This window comes from Theobroma cacao, chromosome 5, assembly GCF_053813885.1.
Source record: "Theobroma cacao isolate CCN51 chromosome 5, ASM5381388v1, whole genome shotgun sequence".
Lineage (NCBI taxonomy): Eukaryota > Viridiplantae > Streptophyta > Magnoliopsida > Malvales > Malvaceae > Theobroma > Theobroma cacao.
In genome coordinates this window covers 29,347,654-29,368,680 of record NC_142643.1, presented here as the reverse complement: position 1 = coordinate 29,368,680, position 21,027 = coordinate 29,347,654, and the positions used below count along the sequence as shown (strand labels likewise).

The 21,027-nt window shown below is 34.7% G+C and overlaps 2 protein-coding genes across 2 annotated transcripts; one reads left to right on the top strand and one right to left on the bottom strand.

Annotated features, from left to right (window-relative positions):
* The first annotated feature begins 323 nt into the window (after window positions 1-323).
* On the top strand, window positions 324-13,866 carry LOC18598680 (DNA gyrase subunit B, chloroplastic/mitochondrial-like). Its single transcript, XM_018121588.2, has 21 exons — window positions 324-543; window positions 929-1,070; window positions 1,174-1,254; window positions 1,334-1,447; window positions 1,868-1,924; window positions 3,036-3,137; window positions 4,149-4,299; window positions 4,390-4,466; window positions 4,663-4,773; window positions 6,213-6,283; window positions 6,651-6,792; window positions 7,270-7,368; window positions 7,502-7,630; window positions 7,848-7,962; window positions 9,610-9,677; window positions 11,203-11,316; window positions 11,402-11,518; window positions 11,592-11,645; window positions 11,735-11,840; window positions 13,095-13,225; window positions 13,546-13,866. Exons 1-21 carry the CDS (start codon window positions 413-415, stop codon window positions 13,612-13,614), a joined length of 2,181 nt encoding a protein of 726 aa, XP_017977077.2. The 5' UTR covers window positions 324-412; the 3' UTR covers window positions 13,615-13,866.
* A 709-nt stretch (window positions 13,867-14,575) lies between these two features.
* Window positions 14,576-19,627, bottom strand: LOC18598679 (uncharacterized). The gene is made up of 8 exons (XM_007028295.3): window positions 18,548-19,627; window positions 18,327-18,459; window positions 17,859-18,074; window positions 17,404-17,559; window positions 16,894-17,146; window positions 15,771-16,171; window positions 15,149-15,265; window positions 14,576-15,056 (listed from the first exon to the last, which is right to left on the bottom strand). The coding sequence occupies exons 1-8, from the start codon at window positions 19,588-19,590 to the stop codon at window positions 14,721-14,723; spliced, it is 2,655 nt and encodes an 884-aa protein (XP_007028357.3). The 5' UTR covers window positions 19,591-19,627; the 3' UTR covers window positions 14,576-14,720.
* Between the last annotated feature and the right edge of the window lie 1,400 nt (window positions 19,628-21,027).

The window sequence follows — 21,027 nt, the reverse complement described above, 5'->3', positions numbered from 1 at the left end:
TAGTTTATATAATATAAATTATTAAATAATAAAATTCAAATCCATATATTTAAAAAAATAATAAATACCCTAACCATGAACATCTCTAAAAATAATAACTAGACGTAAAAGTATTAAAAAATGAGATCATAGTTATAAAAAAATATTAAAATATTTAATTTATTAATTAATATATTATTTTTTATTTAAATAGTAAGTTCGAATCTCTTTCTCAATTAAAAAAAAAAAAAAAAAAAGAAGGAAATGTAACATGATCTCTAAGTTAGGGTTTAAGAGTGGGAGTGGAAGGGAGGGAAAAAAAAGGAGGGAAACGGTGGGAAGGGTTTTAGGATTATAACACAAAACGCAGAGCCAAAAATTAAACAAAAGACAGACGGACAAAATCCCACTGAAACCCCACCCCCTCTGCTCGATGGCGCTCCTTCTGCGATATCCTTATCTTCATCTTCGTCTAATGGCTTCTAGCTCTCGTTTCTTCCTTCATTCTCCTTGTTTTCACTCTCTCGCTTCGCTTCCTCGCTCCTCTCTCTTCTTCAAGCCCAGGTTTCTTATTTTCTCTCTCTTTTCACCTCTTTTTTGTTTGTTTTTATTTTTTGCTATTTCTATTTGGTTAGTTGAGTAACATGGGAAATGAAAAGGGAGTTGGGTTTCTAAAAGTGGAATACAAAACGGGTATTTTGTATTTTGTTCAATTATTACTTTAAATATTTCAAATAGCAATAACGTTTGTCATTTCTTTTGGCTCTGTTTGGTAAAAAAAGCTTTTTTTTTTTCCTTCTTATTTCTGGGTTTGCTAATAATGAAAACAGATCACCTTTTTTTCAATTTCTTTTATTTGAGTACTCAATGTGGGCTTCTTTCTTTCGTTTTTTTAAGGTTTTTCATTTTCTCTATAATCCCTTTGTCAAATTTGGCTATTGGTTTGCAGGAAAAGCTTTGCATTGAGGAGCATTTGCAGGCTTCCAGTTCAAAATGTGGTCACACCAAAGGCATTCATGTCATCGAACATAACAACTGAAGCTTTCCAGGGAAGCAAAAGCTCCAAAGCATATAACTCTGAGCAAATTCAGGTACTTTTGCATATACTTTTTTCTTTCGTATGTTGTTTAATTTAGTTTTAATGTTGTCTATGTTGTGGTTTTGGTTCAAAATAACGTCTTGTACTGTCTTAAGGTTCTGGAAGGGTTGGATCCTGTTAGAAAAAGACCTGGAATGTATATTGGAAGTACAGGACCCCGGGGTTTGCACCATTTGGTACTCAATCTTTTTCAATTTATTTTTTTATTTTTAGCAATTTTGATAAATAGATGTTGATTTTGCTTCTTCCTATTAGGTTTACGAGATATTGGATAATGCTGTTGATGAGGCACAAGCTGGTTTTGCGACACAAATAAATGTTGTTCTACTTTCAGATGGTTCTGTGAGCATAACTGATAATGGGCGAGGGGTATGCAACTCCTTCTACTATTTTATTGCTACAAATGATGTTAATGTGATATTGCATTTGTTGTCAAATGTGTATTAAATGTTCCAACCTGCAAATTTAACTTTAATGTGCAGCCGTTTTATCCAATGCCTTGTTTTGTTAGGGATGCAATGTCTTTTCTCTGGCCAATATGTGTATATCACTGACTAACACTCTATACATTATCTTGAGATGTGAATTACATGAGCCCTCTGCAAGAATTTGCCTGTCATAATTTTGGTGTGTATGACGTAAACATTTTCATTGATCATTATGTGTTTCCAGTGCAGACCATTTTAATTCTTTTAGTTTACAGCATCTTGGCTAAGAACTGTGTTATTTCTGCCAGCTGTTAATGTGTTTTCCTACTATTTTTCACTTGGTTGCACTTATGAATTGCAGATTCCAACTGACTTGCATCCTATCACAAAGAAATCTGCCTTGGAGACAGTGTTGACGGTAATTAAGCATAAATAATCCTATGCCCATTATGAATTTTTTTATTGAGGCTAGCAGGAATCTTTTTCAAGAAAGTCACTTGAATAAATAAAACACTCATCTTGTTTGTCCTGTAATTTGTGATGTGAAGTTTGATCTCATGGCTTGGTCCTGAATCTTGGATTTCAATGAATTTTGACACCATGCTTCGGGTATTTGTCCTTAGGGTGCTTCAAAGGAGGATGTCTTTGGCTTTCTTGGATTCAGTTTATTCATGTAGTTCTCCGTTTTTGTCTCATTGTCTTGTGATCTATTGGCATGGCTTTGAGAGCCTCACCTTGTGGGAAAAAAATTATTTAAACAGTCATAAACTAGGTATTTTCACTAAAGGAATTGTGAGAAATTCATCATCTGAATGACTTTCAAGATACTGAATACATTCTTTTCTTTCAGAAAATGTGCTAGAATTATAAAACTATAATACTTCTAAATTTGTAATCTTGATGGTTACTTTGACTGATGGAATTGTGAGTTAGTTTATGCTAAAAGTTCTTAATTCACATTAGAACACCACTTCTTAACTAAGTTACTATGTGAAAATACCAACTAAACTGTTTATATGTCTTGCTTAATTCATGGATTTTCTTTTTCTTTTATTTATGGAGAAACATAATCCAAATGAAGAAATTAGTTTCTATACCTCTTTCACAAAAACTAAGGTGTATAATCTCAGTATTATGTAGAGTATGAATATAATTTAATTGGTGAAAAAGATGATTAGTATTGCATGTCTAAATTCTGACAGTAGATATTAATCTCGTACAGTTGTGTTTGCCTTGATGAGAATAATATTTCTTAATATAGTTGGGTTTTGACAAAAAAATAATTTTTAATTTGCAATAGTGGAGGGCATCTTCTAGATTAGGAATTAGCGCTGTGTATCAAGATAGACAATGTACAAGCTTGGGAAAAAAAATGGAGATGAAACCCAAAGTCATATTTATAAGAACCTCTAGGATTTACCATCAAAATAAAAGAAACTACATCATTTTAAGTAGTTGTTAATGCATTATTTTCTCTTTTACAGAATAGATTTATTCGATGCTAGTTACATATCCATCTTATTCTGCAGGTCTTACATGCAGGTGGCAAATTTGGTGGCTCAAGTAGTGGTTACAGTGTCTCTGGTGGATTGCATGGTGTGGGTTTATCTGTTGTCAATGCCTTATCAGAGGTGTGTTATACTCTAAATTGTAAAATTTCCTCATTTCTGGTCTTATTTAGTTTTGTTGTCTGTACAGTTGTCAAAGGTGAGGTAGGCCTAGGCACTCATCTAAGTGCTCAAATGAGGTGAGTGCCAGAAAATGCCTTGAAACCCTAAAAAAGATAAATTAAAAAAACAGGGGGTGGGTTGAGGGACCCTTCTAAAACGATGAAATCCATCAAAATTTTTGGTGATGGCTAGAGACACTTCTCCTTTACAGTATATTGTTCTGTCATGGCCTTGTTCTATTGTTTTCTGCAACTTTGAAGCAGTGAGAGACTGGTAACTGGGTCTGTCCAACAAATCACAGGATTGATTCCTTCTTTGTTTCATTTTATTCTTTGACTCTTTTTTATCCTTTTAGATTGAGTTAAGCTTCTCTAATGTAACTGCTTTTATGGTTGAACAATCATATGGTTAACTTTGTTTATGCCACTAGGTGATCTACAAACAAAAATCCCATTCAGAGGGAAATAGTGACACTAAATATGGCTATACCACAATATGTATTTGTCATACAGGATATGAATTTATTCTCTAAAATATTTATTTACTTCAAAAATCTGAGCCAATGTTTACTCTAGTGAGTGCATTTTGACACCTAGTGGCTTAAGTGTACCTTTGTGTTTGACTAAGTTGGTTTCTATTTGGGTCTCTAGGCCATGAGTCATCGACTTTACTTTTTCTCTCGTAATTTATTCTTAATTCCTTGATTAAAAAAATCTGTTTGCTACATCCTATGTCTTCGAACATAAGATATGCTCTGCTCAGGTTATGATAGAATGTAGTTTACACTTTATCAGCATTCATATTTGCATGCATAAATCTTAATTGAAAACATCAGTGTTTGAAGTCAAGGGAAAATAAATGTTAATGAGATGATATTTTATATGGTGACAATGATATCTTGTAAAATGTTAATTAAGGTTTTGCAGGAACTAATTATCACTTATTGTAAGTTGGCCATCTGTTTCTTTGCAGACATTAGAAGTCACTGTTTGGAGGGATGGAATGGAATACGAGCAAAAATATTCACGTGGGAAGCCTGTATCGACACTAACATGTCACGTGCTTTCAACTGAATCAAAACATCGTCAGGGGACATGCATCCGGTTTTGGCCTGACAAAGAAAGTATGCCTGATTTTTGAGCTCCTCTTAATTTCTGATAATCAGATTTTATGATTTATTAATATTTAATTTCTTGTTTAACTAAACCCTCAGTATTCACCACTGCCATTGAGTTTGACTACAACACACTTGCTGGACGAATTAGAGAACTTGCTTTTCTGAACCCTAAGGTAAATTCTTTACATTGAGTTAGGTCACTATATTCTGATCAGTCACCATTATATATTCGAATTTTGATCTTTATATGGATGTCATGTTAGGAATGTTCTTGTTTTTCTTTTTTACTTTCTTGATGCAGTATAAATTTGAGACCATGCTTTACTGATGTTATAGCTTTGCAATTTTTTTTGTAATTGACCTTTGTAGCTTACTATCACTCTTAAAAAAGAAGATAACAATCCAGAGAAGAGCCTTTACAATGAATATTTCTTTGCTGGGGGACTGGTTGAATACGTGAAATGGCTAAATACCGATAAGGTTTGTGCATTCGTTTTTTCCTGTCTTCTCTCTCTTTCCATTTGATTCTTCTCTATCTATGTATAGTTCCTTGCCCCTCCCTTTCCTCTCTCTATTCATTTTGTTTGCTTTTATGCTGATTTCCCACATCCTTAACCCACAATGTACATACATACATACATATATACATATATACATACATACATATATACATATATATATATATAGTATGTATGTTTAGATCTTTTCAGGCTAAGCTGATGCTATGGAATTAAATGAGTGGATTCATGCTTGAGAATGAAAAAAGAATAGGAGGGAAAGATGTAATCAGAACTTACTTTTGCTAATTGTAGAAGGTTTTCATCCCTCTAAGACTAAAGATTTATAGTTATTAGTTATTGAACCTGAGTAAATGGGTTATATAGGTTGAGGGCGAAGGTTCACTTGATTGGTTTTATGGATATGGTTAGAAATTTATTGAGGAAATTTTATAAATATGAAAATTTTATAAAAAATAAATGAAAATTGAAGGAGAAAGACGTAGACCTTTGGACTTGTATCATTTCCTGTAACTTATAAGAGTCATCGGCTAGGCAAGGTTCATTTTGTTCAGCAATTGTTTTAGAGTCAATAATGATTAATGTGTTTCAAGGTGTTCATTCATGTTACAACCCAAATAAAAGGCTATTCTGCAAAATATTTTGTTATGAACTGTATTTTTTGGTATCTTGCTGAGTTTTTGATGACACAGTATAATACTAAAACTTGTATGCATGAGAGATTATTGATCAGGGCTTGAGCTATGAAGCCATATGTGCCAAATGTGGCTTAATTCAGTCAATATTTTTGTTATTAAGTCAATATTTTTGTTATTAGTCCTAAAACTCCCAAAATCATAGTTCTTAGAAAGTAAGTATTACAAAGATTATAGGTTGTAAAATATGTTACTAAGCAGGTCTAGAGTGATCAGGTTACTTGGCATTTATGCATCTATTCAGAACTCAATGTAATTGGTCATGATCATGGTTTCTTATGTAATTGTAATTACTGATACACTTATATATTGTTGAGTCTGGAGCAATGCATATTGTATAAATAGATGTCCAGACTTTCAGCCTTAGGGCTTCAGTAACTGAAGATAAAGTCATGAGTGAGACTCTTATATGGCGGACACATCATAATCTTTGGCCTGCTTTTCTGTCCCAGGTAGAGTATTTAAGTAATGGCTGGAAAATTGAACCTTTTTTTTTGGGGTTTTTATCTATTGCACTGTTATAGATGAAATCAAAATATGAGATTAATGCAAAATCTAGAGTTTGCAGTGCTTTCATATGTGGGATCTGAACAAATTGCATTATTTGATATGTATGCTCTCTCTTACATTCTAAACTGCTTGGATCTACTGTATCATTTTGCATTTTGGTAATTTTGCATTGGTAACTGGCGATTCTTTGATTCAGAAACCACTTCATGACGTGCTAGGTTTCAGCAGACGAATAGATGGAGCTACAATCGATGTTGCTCTCCAGTGGTAAACCACTAATCACTTAGTTTGGCATTCATATGCTTTTTATGAATTTTGTCTTTTTCCATGATAAAGAAATATTATCTCTGCTGAAAATTTGTTTTAAGCATCAGATTGCCTTTGCTGTTTGTTTACTTTTGAAAAATTAGCTACACTTTTCATGATTGTATTCATATCTTCCTTGCATTTATTAAGGAGTTGATGAAATCTATCACTTTATTGTTTTTAATGGTGCTTGGTTCATTTTATGCATCAAGGATGTCAGGTTCAGGATGTGTTTAGTGTCTGTAATTTTGTGTGATGCACTACTGTGGTATGTCTCATTCCTTAAATAATCCATGTGGTTTGATTTGGTTTGTTCATCTTCTTCTAGGTGTTCAGATGCATATTCAGATACAATGTTAGGTTATGCCAATAGCATACGGACCATTGATGGTGGTACACATATAGAGGGGGTTAAGGCTTCATTGACAAGAACTCTCAATAATCTTGGAAAAAAGTCTAAGGTTATCAAGGTATTTCTATTCATGTTTCCTATTTTGAAGTTCTGTTTGTTCTTAACTGTCTTCTGTTGAGTTTTGTTTTTTTTTTTTTTTGCTCTGGGGAGTACCAACTAACTTGGATTATTTTTACTCTTTTTCAAGGAAAATATATACAAGAATTGTGTTTATTTCAAAAGATTCAGCTGTGCTTAATTGAAATTTTCAAGGCTTTCATCAAAAATGTTTATCTGCAGAAGCACATTGTCCTGACCTTTGCCAAAAAGGCCTTTCAGTTAGAAACCTCTATTAAAATGCTTTTAAGGTCTAACAAACAGTAGTTAAAGCACTTTTGTTTTCGCTAAATAGTAATTAAAGCACTTTAACTGCTTTAAATTTGTTTATTGATGTTATGGATTCAAGTTTAACAATTATTTAGACATGGATGAGTAGAATGTGGATTTGAAGTAATTGTGATGTATGTTATTATGAGTCATCTTCCATATCTTTCAGGATAAGGATATTAGCTTAAGTGGTGAACATGTAAGGGAGGGACTGACATGCATTATTTCTGTGAAAATTCCAAATCCAGAATTTGAAGGACAGACAAAGGTATGATTTGTATATTTGATATCCATGGCATACTTATATTCTTGTTCATCGTGATGCTCTTGATAGCTTGAATTAGATTGCTGTCCAGCTTGCTGTTATGATGACTTGATGAGTTTTCATTTATTGTTAAAAGACAAGATTGGGAAATCCTGAGGTGCGGAAAGTGGTTGATCAATCTGTCCAAGAGTTTCTTGCCGAATATTTGGAGTTGCATCCAGATGTACTTGATTCTATTCTTTCCAAATCACTAAATGCTTTCAAGGTACCCTTCGCGTATCTTACAAAATTTCTTTTGACCCTGTTATTGATTCACTGAATCTAGTTACCTTTCAAGGTACCCTTCGCGTATCTTACAAAATTTCTTTTGACCCTGTTATTGATTCACTGAATCTAGTTACCTTATCCAAGGGCTCTGTATGCCTACTGGCACTGACTGCATAACAATCATTAGTTTGATCTTGCTGTTGTTTTCCTATCAGGCAGCTCTTGCAGCAAAGAGGGCAAGGGAATTAGTCAGACAAAAGAGTGTGTTGAAATCATCATCTCTTCCTGGAAAACTGGCTGATTGTTCATCCACAAATCCAGAAGAATCTGGTAAATGTTGCTTTCCTTGCTTTACTTCTTTCAAAAGTTTTTGACTTATATGTAAGGAGAGCATTTTGATCATCTTCAGGTTTTTTTTTGGGAATTTTCTCATAAAGTTCATGTTCTACTTGTTACATTTCTCACATGGTGTAATGGGCATCATTATTGATTCAATCATTTTGAAATGTTGTTATTAGGATTCTGTTCATTATAATTATAGCTATTGCCAATGTCTAGATTGACTAAGGTCAATTTTTGGTGTTTCATCTGGTTTCAATTCTCAGTGTTGCATTTTAATGATGGTTTTTTGCTGCAGTTACTTGATTACGTAAAAAAATATCTATTATCATTTTTGAGTATTCAAGGCCTAATATTCTTCAAATTCTCTTTGCTAATTTTTTTTTATCTATTTATTCTCTTCTCCCTCACAGCATCTTTTCATGAGATATTGTTTGTTATATATACTTCTATGAACTTTTTCCTTCTGAATGGTTTTTGCATCATTCTATCTTTTCTTTCTGAATATTTTTGCTGTGGTTAGAATGATGGTATAATCTGTTTGGGGCTGTACCAAATAACCGATAAAACCAAAAAATTGAATTGAACCAAGTTATTTGGTTTGGAAATTTTTGGTTTCAGTTTTTCTTAATAAAAACTGAGATATCCGGTTTCAGTTTGAGTTCTTGTAATTGATATTTTGAAATATCTGAACTAAACAACAGGTAGGGGCACAAATGTTATCACAGGCTCTTCCTTATCGTAACATTACCTTGTCAGCACATCTATTCAAGACAACTGAGTAGATATTTTAACTCTTGGTCACATAAATGACCATAGTAACTTTTTTTTTTATTTTAACTGTAATTTTAAACCTTCATTCCAATCTTAGCTATTTTTTTCCTTCTCTCTTCAGTTTTGCTTTCTTCTTTCTTCTTTCGTTGTCCAGCCTTCTATTTTCTTCTTTTCAGAGTGTTATAAAGTGAGCCCAGGTGTTAGATGACTTTTGAGACTTAAATTGCTCTATCTTCTATCCAGATCACTAGTTTGCTTAGGTTGGGGCCCACCTTGGTGCCTCTCTAGTGGTTATTCTTCAGTTATAACTTATACGTACACATACACAAACACAAAGCTTATGTGTGTCTGTATTGGTGTTTATGTGAACCAACACCACCTCACCCCTTGATAGATAATGTGTTTAAAATTACAAAAAGTGACTGTGACACTTAAGGTCTTAGATTTTATCTCATGTTTTGCTTGCCCATGATTCATAAGTTGTCCTAGTGTGAGATGAGTGGCCCATCGCAAAATAAGAATCTGCCCTATACAGTCAGTCACTATTTGTTTTAAATGTATTCTTATTTAACTATGTTGATAATGAAGAGGATTTATTTTCTTTTGTATTTCCCGCTGGAGGACTAATTTCTATATAGGTAAACCAGATTTGTTATTTTTCATTGACTGAAAGCTGGTATTCTAGATTTGGAAATTAGTTGATGGAGAATGGAAATATGCTAGTTGAGGATTAAGTTATCTATGACTTTATTTATATTCTACAGATTCTACATCATCGGTCCCTGTTGGTTTCAAAATGATAATGCATTCTGATCTACTACTAATGAGTGTCTAAAACTAATCTTTATGTTTACATGAATGCAGAAATTTTCATAGTTGAAGGAGACTCAGCTGGCGGTAGTGCAAAACAAGGCCGTGATAGGCGTTTTCAGGTAATATTTTACTTCTTCATGGTAGTTGGACTGAATAGATGCAATTTAGATAAAATGCAGTTTTTTGAAACATGCTGGTTAATACTTTGGATCTTTCTGTAATTTAGTTGTGTTTCATAAAAGGCTTCAATTGATCTATTAGTTAAGCTGATCTTATATAGAGTTGATGGAACATTGCTTTTGCTTGCAGTAACTAGGATGTGAAAACGTACTAATCTTTAAATGTCACCCATATACATGTAAAGAAAGACACAGTGGAGCAGGAAAACTTTGTGTATCAAATCAGTCATACATGTTGACAATAGGCTAGTCTCATGATGCTTGTTGGAGCAGATACTAACCAATTGATGCCATCAGAGGGCTGCTCTTATTCTGCAATGTCTTCTTCTGTCCACTATGTTTGTTAATCTGCTATTATAGCGTTTTAATGCATTATTTTATGTCAACACTTTTTTGAAACATGTAACGTTGAGATTCACTTAAAATTGGACCAAATGCACTCAATTCTAATGTGGCATAAGGGTCTTGAACAACAAACAGCCATGGCTTCTGCTAATATAACTTGGCATCTTTCCCTATTCTGATGGCCTCTTCCCTGCAGTAACTATAACTTCACCTTCAGGTGCTTCTATTTGCTACCAATTCAATGATGCTGCAAATTATCTTGCTCTTTAAGTTGATGACCTTAACGACTCTTTTATGGAAGTCCATCTTTATTTGATTTTCTTTTGCTTCAACAATTTTAGCTAACTCATCCATAATACGATAAATCCCTACTCCTTGGACTTGCAAGTTTAGGGGAGAGTACCTGTGTCAATGGATGAAGGCAAGGGATATGTGTCCGAAACACCTTGGAGATTTTGAACACAGCAGAAGGAAGAGAGAGAAGAGAGTGGAAGAAAATGAAATAGAGAAATTAGTCAAAAAGGGACAGAGAAGAGACAGCAGTCCAGGAATAAAAGAATGAGAAGTGTTAGAACTACTCCATTTTTATCTCGATAGAGTAGCTGGGCTTAGTTTCAGTTATTCTTCAGTTTATTCTTCTGTAGCATGCTACTGTAGTGATGTCTTTGTGGATTTTATTTTTGTTGCACCATGCAAATTACTCAAGTTCATGATATTCTTTGTGGTACATGTTGGTTTTGGATTCTTAAGTGGTTTGACCAGTGATGTTTGGCTTTTGTTACTATTTACAGCTTGTTTGCGATGTAGTCACTTAGTTACGATTTTATGGATTTTACTTTAGTTAAACCATGACAATTTGCTTTAGTTAAATGGTGCTCCATGATGCATGGGGGGTGCAGACATCTATTCTGTTGGAACATTGGCATATGGCTTGCTCAGTATGTTGGTCCTGCTGTAGTTACGTAGAAAATTACAGTTCAGATAAACTTTTACAATGATATGATTCATTATCTGCATATATAGATTATTATTCAGGATAGCAATCCTGGTCTTATTTTCTGTTGTCCTGGTTAGAGTTATATGTCTGTAACATATTGAGTCTATAAATGTGTTGTTGCAGGCCATTCTCCCCCTGAGGGGTAAAATTTTGAACATTGAAAGGAGGGATGAGGCAGCAATGTACAAGAATGAAGAAATTCAAAATTTGATTCTCGGTCTTGGACTTGGGGTGAAGGTACTTATTTTGTCATTACTCTGCTTAATTTCTTTTTTCATAGGCAAACTGATAATATCACATAATATATCTTTTTTTATCCCAGGGAGAGGATTTTAAAAAAGAAAACCTACGATATCATAAGATCATCATCTTAACAGATGCTGATGTGGATGGTGCTCATATCCGAACTCTCCTGCTGACATTTTTCTTCAGATATCAGGTAGGCAGTGATAAAAAGTCTCAATTTTGTGGCTACAAAGAATAAAGGGATTGATATAATTTGTTCTTTGCAGAGAGCCTTATTTGATGAAGGTTGCATTTATGTTGGTGTTCCACCCCTGTACAAGGTTTGTTGTTAGCTATACTGGATTTAGAGGGAAGTAATCTAACTAACAGTGTGCTTAATTCTTTTTCTCCACTTTGGTACAATTATCAGGTTGAAAGGGGAAAACAGGTATACTATTGTTATGATGATTCAGACCTTAAAAGGGTCCAGAGTATGTTCCCCCAGAATGCATCATACAACATTCAGAGATTCAAAGGCAAGGATAAAATCTCTCTTTCTCTGTTGGTGGAGATATGTAATTCACTGTTGGGAGGCTAAGCAAGCTAATCTGCATTCTGTTATATGATTCATGCACATGATGTATATCTCTTGAAACTTAGTGTCTGCTTTCATATGTAATGAAATCAATTAGTTTGAAAGTTACTCTGTCGTTATAGTGATGCATTTATTTTAGTTTTTGCATAATCATATGAATACAAGAACATGCTCAAATTTATGTTTGACTGTTTTAAAGCTGCACAGTACTAATCAGCATTCTGTTTTATGATTAATGCAAAAAACATTTCTTGTGATTTAATGTTTATCTCTCATATTTAATGAAATCTATATAGTTTGAAAGGGTAAACTGATACTTTTTGCTTTTAGGTTTTGCATATGCATATACAGTATTAGAATGTGCTCAAATATGCATGGTCTCTTGGACCTATTGGTTTTTCTTTGCAAGTCACTTGTCATTGTATTTAGCATAGATACTTGTAAGAAAATCAGGGTCAGGTAGCGAATCATCCTTTTGAGGGGAAGAAAGATCCTACCATTAGAGAATTTTCAAAGTGACAGTAATAGCCTGAAAAAGCTGGATCCACTTATGTAATTTGACATGAATTAATGTGTCAATTAAATAGAAGCTTAACAACAGAACACGTGTTAGATGCAAACTCCTTATGGCTTCTAACTCAACATGAAAACAACTTGTGTAGGGTTCACTCAGGATTCATTGATCCTTTTTTCATAAGAGTAGTTTCCGACAAGTTGGCTCATATGGAATGTTTGTTGACTTTTTAACATCAGCAAGAAACTTTATCCCTTTTTGGCATTTTATAAAATCTATCTTTTTGTTAAAACTCAGTAGTGGAGAAAAGAAAATGAGTCACATTTTGAGAATTGATCGAGAGAGAGTGGAAAATCACTATTAAAAAATAAATAGAAAAATCTGCAATGGAGTTACATGTCACTTTTTTTTCCTAAGATGCAGGCAAATTTGTACCAAAAGTTAAGCAACGACATCCACTAACACATTACATATATGCAGTTTTAGTTGAGCCTTTTACTTCCGGCAACAGTACGAATTACCTTGAGTTCTGGGACTTGGATGGAATTATAATAATTTTTTTCTTTTAAATTGTGGGTCTGCTCTGTATTTCTTACCATTCTGCTGCAAAAATATGGATGAGTTTTCATTATTCAGCATTGGTTGTTTATTTTAATTAGAATGTGTATGGTTATGATGCAGGATTGGGTGAGATGATGCCTGCTCAGCTGTGGGAAACAACAATGGATCCTGACCAAAGGTTGCTGAAGCAATTAGTGGTTGAAGATGCTGCAGAAGCGAATATGGTGTTTTCATCCCTTATGGGTGCTCGGGTATGTAGGTCCAGTTAATGATTAGATTAGTTTATGTAGAATGAGGCACTACTGTTTATGGCATGCGTGGCTCCTTTTGCACTGACAAAATGCTTAGGATTAGTCTATCAAGTGCAATAGTCATTAATTATTTCTAAGTTTTGTGGTTCGTGTAAATTTCATGCCGTCTCTTGTGAACATGGACACTACCGTATGTAAAAGCTGCTGGGGATAAATTTGCTTTGAGGTCTAAAAGAGTTCCCGATTGTCCTGCACCATGCATTCTTCATAGTGATATTTTCAAGAGAATTACTAAATTGAAGTGATTTTTGTGTATTTAGGTGGATGCAAGGAAGGAACTCATCCAGAATTCCGCAAGCAAGATCAACCTTGATAAGCTGGATATTTGAGAGTGGAGTTCTTATACTGCATGCAGGCATTGGGGTATAAAAGATTTGTGTTGGTAATTCTAGTTGCCAAGTAGGTTGAAAGTGCTCTTTTCTTGGGTGGGTGGGGATTTTTTGTTTGGGAATTGTGTATAAATGTTGTATTTATAGATATTTAATCCTCATATTGAAGATCCTCCGTCTTCATACATTGCTATTTTCCAAATTTTGATCAGAAAATTTGTGGAGAATGGGAAAAAAATGATTTTCTTTTCATTCTTCTAAATTTATAAGTAGAAAAAGTTGATAAAATAACATTAAGTGAAGAAAAGAGAAAAAAAATGCTGTTTGACGTAGACAATAAATAGACAAGGTGACCCCACTGAGGGAATATGCTTCAAGTGTTGGAATCGGTTCCATTTTATGCTGCTATATATGTATAGAAAGAAGAGGGAGGGAAGTTCTAACAGAAATGGACAAATAAAGAAGAGGGCATGCAGCTTCAATTCGGGGGAAAAGAATGTGAGTTACTTGTGTCAACCTTGTCTCGTTTTCTTTGATTATTATGATGATTATCGTCTGGATATTTTATGGTTACGGGTAGATTAGCCCTGTATCCGAATATGATGCCTTTTGAAAGCATTAACCCCAAAGAATAGGATGAATGATTTCATTTCCAGTGTCTCCGTTTGAGAAATGCCTTTGCCAATCTATACTTTATAGGTTGATAGCTCTAGTATTCTTTCAGAAACAAGATCAGAATGAGTGGTCATTTTTGACCCAAATCTCTAATCTCTCAGTATTTGAACGTTTTAAACCATTCCCATCAAAACTTGAATGGTCAGAATTCAACATTCTTTTGGTAATCAAAGTCAACACTGCATGTTACCTTCTCCGAGCATGCCAGATCAACGCTCTTACTTCATCCTCCTGTTGGTTATTGTTTTGAATCTACTTTCGAAACCCAAGGTTTAAGATTTGAGTGTTCATCAAAACTAGAGTTTAATATCATGGAAATTTCTTATTTTTCATGTGTTTGCTTTGCTTAGATGATAAATAAAAGACCCTTGAAGTTGGAAAAAAGTGAACAAAGTATATATTGAACATTGGCTTTTTGAAGAATAAATTCCTTAAAGAATGTCAAGATTTCTCAGGTTTCTCAGAAAGGTTTCTCCAACTGTAGAGCCGACCTTAACAAATACAGCTGGATAACCAATTGGAGCTTCAACCCAAGCTTCACAACCTTGTTTTTGGTATTGCTTTCCGGTCCAGATCTGTTGCCAAGTACAAGTTTCTCCTACTGGGAAATAAGCTTTGACATTCTTCTTCCCCTTGTCAAGCACAGGAACCACTAGGATCTCACTGCCCACCAAGAACTGCTGGTAACTGAACCTCTGAACCTGCTCATCATCTGGGTAGTGAAGAAATAGGTGACGGCAGATAGGCCAGCCCTTTTGAGCAGCTTCCTGTTTTGCGCATGCAACATAAGAGTACAACCAAAGAGAGAGAAAGAGGTTTGTCAGATTATTACACATGTTGCTTGTTTAGTAGGCATTACCTTTACAAGTTGGACTCTATAAAACTTCCAAGCTTTGTACACTTTAGCAAAGCGTGCAAAATGTGACAGAGTTTGGTCGTTGGAGTAAAATTGGCTGTTGCAGGAAGGCTTGTTCCCCTGTCAGAGGAAAGATTGATTTCAGTTACTAACAAGATCATACCTGACTACCTGTTATTGTTATCTTTGGGTCAAAACTTCAAATCTTTGGATAGAAATCTGGAGAATTTTGGCAGGTTATTACTAATTAGTTTGCCTAGTTAGCACAATTCAGAAAGATAGATCTGACGACTTCTTTTTAAGCACTTGGAAACCTCTAAATTTCACTTGACTATGCTTAAACCTGCATATCATATTTAAACAAAACTCCTGAATTATGTTAGGAATACAGCCATAAAGGCAATATATCAATCATTAACAATTTTTCTGACTGAATGAAATATCTTGAAAATAGCTGGAGCAGTAACTTGTGTAGCAGGTAATAGTTAAAAGTTCACCATATGGACCTTTAGACTTTTCATGGATGTTTAAAGAGTTTGCTCATTTATTTTTAACTAAACAAAAATGAGTATGACTTTGCATGTTTAATTATTTGGGTATTTTCAGGTTGCAGATTTTGACTTACCTCATGAGTCCGGAAAACGATGGTGAATGCATTTAGCTCCATCCATCTCAAAAGCAGCTCTTCACTTCGATGATACTTAATAATTGGTAAGTTTATGGCACAGTAACCTCCAATATCACTATGGTTAAAAGCATACCCAGAAAGTCCACTGCTCAATAGGCCAACAACAGAACTCTTTATCCCATCATTAGCTTGCCAGCTTACCATTTGGTCCCCTTCCCAAAACAGCATCCCCCATCTAGGACTATTCCTGAAACCAGCCCTCATGAAGAAGACTAAGCCCTCTTCTGGGTCTTCTCTCTCATTTCCCACATGATTACTTTTCCATTCTTCCACAAATTCACGATTTATTTGAGCCCATAGTTCTGGGTATCTGTTATGGGCAGAAATAGGATCTTCACCTGGAAATGTTGAGTATATTATACTTACTGATATAGTTCAACAGGCAAATGTTAGGAAAAAAGGAGAGGACAGGGTTAAGAAAGAGTTCATATGATTATCATGTAAACATCTGATGTGTTAAGGGGATTATGCTGGCACCTCATGCCAATAACTTGCTACTTTATTGCACTTTGCAAGGAAGGATGCAAATGATTTGACAATATTGAACACAGAATGGTTATGACATACTTTGCAAAAAGCTATTTGCCATGCTTGTTTTATAATTAAACAAACGGGGAGATAAATTTATAAAATAATAAGTTAAAAGATTGAAGCATTTCTGGAAGACAGCATGGGCAATGATAGTCAATTAAACTCTAGAAATATGGTAGTTTACTTCTAAGATGACATACTAGTTTGGAGGTGATTAAGACCATTGCCACCAGCCATGACAGAACATAGAAACGAGTATTGGAAAATGAATAGCTTATTTATGCTCCAATTTTTTTGTAATTGTGGATTCAGAGAGGAGCTTGATGTTTTTAGAAAGATTGTTACCACTGCCTTTGAAACTTCAGAATTCTGTACCAATAAACAACTTCAAACTCTCATCATTACTACCCTCCTGCACGTGGATAACCACAAAAGAAACCAAAACGGGAGACCCAAGAGAAGCAGCAAAAGCTCTTTGGATCACCTTGATCCTATGCAGACTAGTTCAAAAGCAGTTAAGATTTCAAACCTGAATAGAGTACAGCATCCACTGGCAGGCCTTCACCAAAATCAGCCATCCATCCTCTGACTCCATCATTCACCATTTCCAGTAAAATCTGCTTGAACCAATTTGCAGTTAGTGGGTGTGTCAAGTCCAACATTCCCACATCAAACGCTGTATTTGGAACCATGTAGGGTTCTCCATGCTGATCCCTCACCAAGATGTCCAGCTCTTTTGCTTCCTCAAAGAGATTTCTCCTTTTGTTTGGCTTCTCATCCATCTATAAAAAAGGAAGTTGAACTCTCAATCAAGGTTGCAAGCTTGCATCCATTATCAAACTATAGTGCAGTACGTGCTACGTAAGAAGTCATTTGGCATGCTCAATATGGAAAAATCTTCAGTCTCTTCTGAGGAGAAATAAATGCAACACCCTTTATTGGTTAAATTTGTTGCATATGTGGATTGGTGGTTGGTATGGTTCTGCTGCAGGACAGCATAGAAGTTAGCAAAGAAGCATCAGCGTAAGAAGATCAGTACCAGTGCCAAACAAGGATTGCAGTATGTCATCACTTTGATGCTGTGTGTGCTAAGATCTTTAACCAGCTGTTGCCATCCAGGGTACCTTGTTGTGTCCACTTCCCAATTCCACCATAATTGTGATCCTATTAATGTTTCCCTTTGCCCAACCCAGTCCTACAGAACAATAGCCACAAATCAAACTGACAGAAACCTTGTATTTAGAGTTCTTATTTTTTTGAGGTTCTTTGAGCAGAATAAAGTTTTCAATCAAAATCATCTCATACTGGCTGATGGATTGCATATTGCAGTTCCAACTCTTCAAAATTATCCAGAAAACAAGTATAACTGTTCTATAAGAAAACTGGAACTAACAAAAAATTGACTCAGGTGTCAATAATTACTGAAACAAGAAGAGAATCTTCTGCATTTCAGTCAGCTTCAGCATTGAACAAAGGCAAGGACATTAGCATTACCTGCAACCAAAATACTGAAATGGGAACCTTATAAGTCGTCAATTTGTCCCAAACGCAGCGCACAGTTTCTGTGCCACCCTGCATGCCAACCACTGCTCCAGATATCATCCATTCAGGGAGCTTAGGAGGCCTCCCAATGGCTTCTGTGAAGTGTTCAATGATCTCCAAAGGTGAGTTTCCATGCAGTATCCTCCCTTGAATTGCATTTCCATGTATCTGCAAGCTCCAGCATACAGAAAATGGGAAACTGCAAGTTTTAAATCTTGATGAGGCTCAAACAACCCGATTTCTTAGCAGATTTATAACATTCATAAATCTCAAGTATGCATTAGTGGATTACAACTAGGATATAAAGACATACTCAGTTCAACAGTTGGACACTTGTTTCAAAAGCATATTCAGCAGCGCCTTAAGATTTGTTTCAAAAGCAAATTCAATTTTATCATTACTACATGTATTGAAATATACCTGTACTTGGACCCTATCATGTTGTGTCAGATCAAATATGGAATAGTTATATCCTTCCAGGTAAAGAGACCTCATCTTGGATGTCATATAGAATGGTGAAGGAGCATAAGTAGTACTCCAATCTCCCCCAGCTCTACAACAAAGAAATTCTTTTTGAGATCAAAACCATCAAATTAGTGCTAGAGGTTAACCTTTTTAGACAAAGTAGTTTTAACTCATACCTGTAACTAACCAAGTTAGCAGCAAAGGTAATAGGTTGGTCTCCTCTCCCAATACCTTGTTCTTGAACAAAAATGGGTACCCTTTTCCCCTTAAAATCCATGCGAGAAAACTGCTCTCCAAAACCAAAAAATCTCTCATTTCCTTCACTTGCATAGGTGAAACAAACCCTGTTGAATTCTGCAGAAGGTTCTGCAACATTCAATTCTCCTAGTTCCTCCTCTGATGAAGAAACTGTGACCAAACCTTTCGTCCTTGTAAAGACCCAGTACCAACCCAGCTTCCGTTTTCGATACCGCCCCAGTTTCCTCCTCAAACGCCGGTACCATCCTGAAGCAGTTAGAGGTGAAGCTTTCTGGTGAAGAAGCTGAAAATTTGGCTGTCCAATTTTGACTTGGAATCCAATTTGGTTACAGTTCTTTTGATCAAACAAGACCCAATACCTTGCTGAAGCAGCAGGTCCCCTTTTCTCAAATTTTATATCCTTATAAATGCCTGAACTTTGCAGCCTCTTCTTTTTCCTTTCGCTGAAAATGTGGCCTGTTATAACCAAAACAGGGGGATCTGCAATCTTGGAATCTGTTTTGAGACGGTCCAGTTCCAAATGATCAGGCAGAAAGTCATTATCTTTATCATCAAATGGATTGATCAAAATGATATCGTCCAGAGTTTGGTGCTGACAAACCAGGTGAACATCTCTGTCTTTGACGACAAAAGATCCCCTGCTTTCTTCCACCTCAGTCTCAGCCAGGGCAGCAGATATAAATGCCTGTCCAGGGATGGTGGACCACAATGATTTTGAAGGCTGAGATTGGTGAGAAATTGAGATAGACCCGCCATTTCTGGTGCTCCAAAGAAGCTGAAAATCCTTCCCGACCGGGAAAATTTGGTGGGGCGGCAGCGTCTGGGAATTGATGAAGAGGTTGCCTTGAATTGAGGGGAGATATCTTGGGGTGGAAGGGAAGGGATTGTTGAGATGCTTGTGGTGCTTTTTAGTGATCTTGAGGGTTGACATGATGAGAGTGGGGGAGTTTTGATTGTGCATGGGATCGCATTTAGCTTTAATTTTTGCCAATGTGTCAAGGGATCATATTTGAAAAGTCTTTAAATTAAGTAAGAAACTTTGAATAAAATTTTTTTATTATTATTTTGAATCAATTAAATTTTAATTTTAAATATTATTTATTCATCGTTAAATTATAAAAATATTATATAATTATATTATTATTATGTCATAGATATTAAGTATATCACATCATCATATTACGTAAAATAATAAATCATATTTTTAATTATAAAAATTAATTAAATACAAAAATATTATTAACATAATAAAAAAATTTAAAATTTTTTAAAGTATTATATGATTTTAAAATCATTAAATTTTACCTTACAAACTTAGAACTGAAGTTAAAATGGATAGGATAGGGAGAATTTTGTCTCATGTTAAGTGGCAAACACATTGTTTTCAGGTACCTAAAATAACAATTGAAGGGCTGAATCCAGAGTAAAGTAATACTGAAGAATTGAGGAGCTTATTTAGACAAATATAAAAGGCAAAGGCAAAATTGGACCATTAAAACTGGTACAAAGCTGGTATGGTGGTGGGGTTACACTCCACTTTTACTATTCAACTTTTTGGAGAGAGACACGGAAAGTTTGCTTCCTACAAAATCAAAAAATCTTGAAATTTCTTTTGAAATGGATAATTAATATTTTGTATTTGGACAACCAGGTGGACCAAGTTCATCTTGTTAAGGCTGATAAAAAAGACATGCTTCATAAATATTTTCTTCAACAAGATATATGCTTGTATATATTCATGCAATTAAAATATGATAAAAAAACAACAAAGAAAAAAAAGAGTAAAACATTAAAATTTTCATTGTTTAAGCTTCAACTCAAAATTTTAAGTATAATAAGTGTTATTTATCTAAATCTATCATAATAGATATTTATTTAGAACATAAAAAAAATGTACCTAACTTTTTTACATGATTTTAGCAACATAAATAACACAATCATCAAATTAACTACTGAAATTCAATACATTAGAATCTTTCTTGTACACTACATCAGTATCGAGATCAAAACTTCAAGATTCAAGAGAGATATAGTTGACCCTAATGCTTGTATAGTCGACCTTGGCAATCCAAATTTGCAACTTGCATGTTCTTGGGAATTGGATCCTGTAGAAAAAGGCTATACTCAACTATAAAACTCTAATTTGAGAAATCTGAAGAACATAGTCAATCTTACAAGTGTTATAGTAAACCCTTAAGCTTCAACAATAACTAGATTTAATTTAAACTTGTGTCTAATAGCTCTTAACTCCACACCAACTATAAATAGAAACCCTTGAGTCATTTAAAAGGAAGAAAAGACTTGAGATAAAGTATCAAACCCGATAGAGACCTCTAAAAGCTTGTCCTCACTCTTTAGCGTCATTTTAGTTTTCCACCAAGCTTAGAAAAGTTTGACA

Bases quoted from the DNA above. Each gene is read 5' to 3' on its own strand.
- LOC18598679 (XM_007028295.3), bottom strand. From the start codon at position 19,590: ATGCACAATCAAAACTCCCCCACTCTCATCATGTCAACCCTCAAGATC. The intron at 18,075-18,326 runs GTATATTTCAAT...TGGAGCTTGCAG, and splicing joins ATGATAGGGTCCAAGTACAG to ATACATGGAAATGCAATTCA. The intron at 17,560-17,858 runs GTAATGCTAATG...ATTGTTCTGTAG, and splicing joins TTTCAGTATTTTGGTTGCAG to GACTGGGTTGGGCAAAGGGA.
- LOC18598680 (XM_018121588.2), top strand. From the start codon at position 413: ATGGCGCTCCTTCTGCGATATCCTTATCTTCATCTTCGTCTAATGGCT. The intron at 4,467-4,662 runs GTAAATTCTTTA...TGACCTTTGTAG, and splicing joins TTGCTTTTCTGAACCCTAAG to CTTACTATCACTCTTAAAAA. The intron at 11,646-11,734 runs GTTTGTTGTTAG...TACAATTATCAG, and splicing joins GTGTTCCACCCCTGTACAAG to GTTGAAAGGGGAAAACAGGT.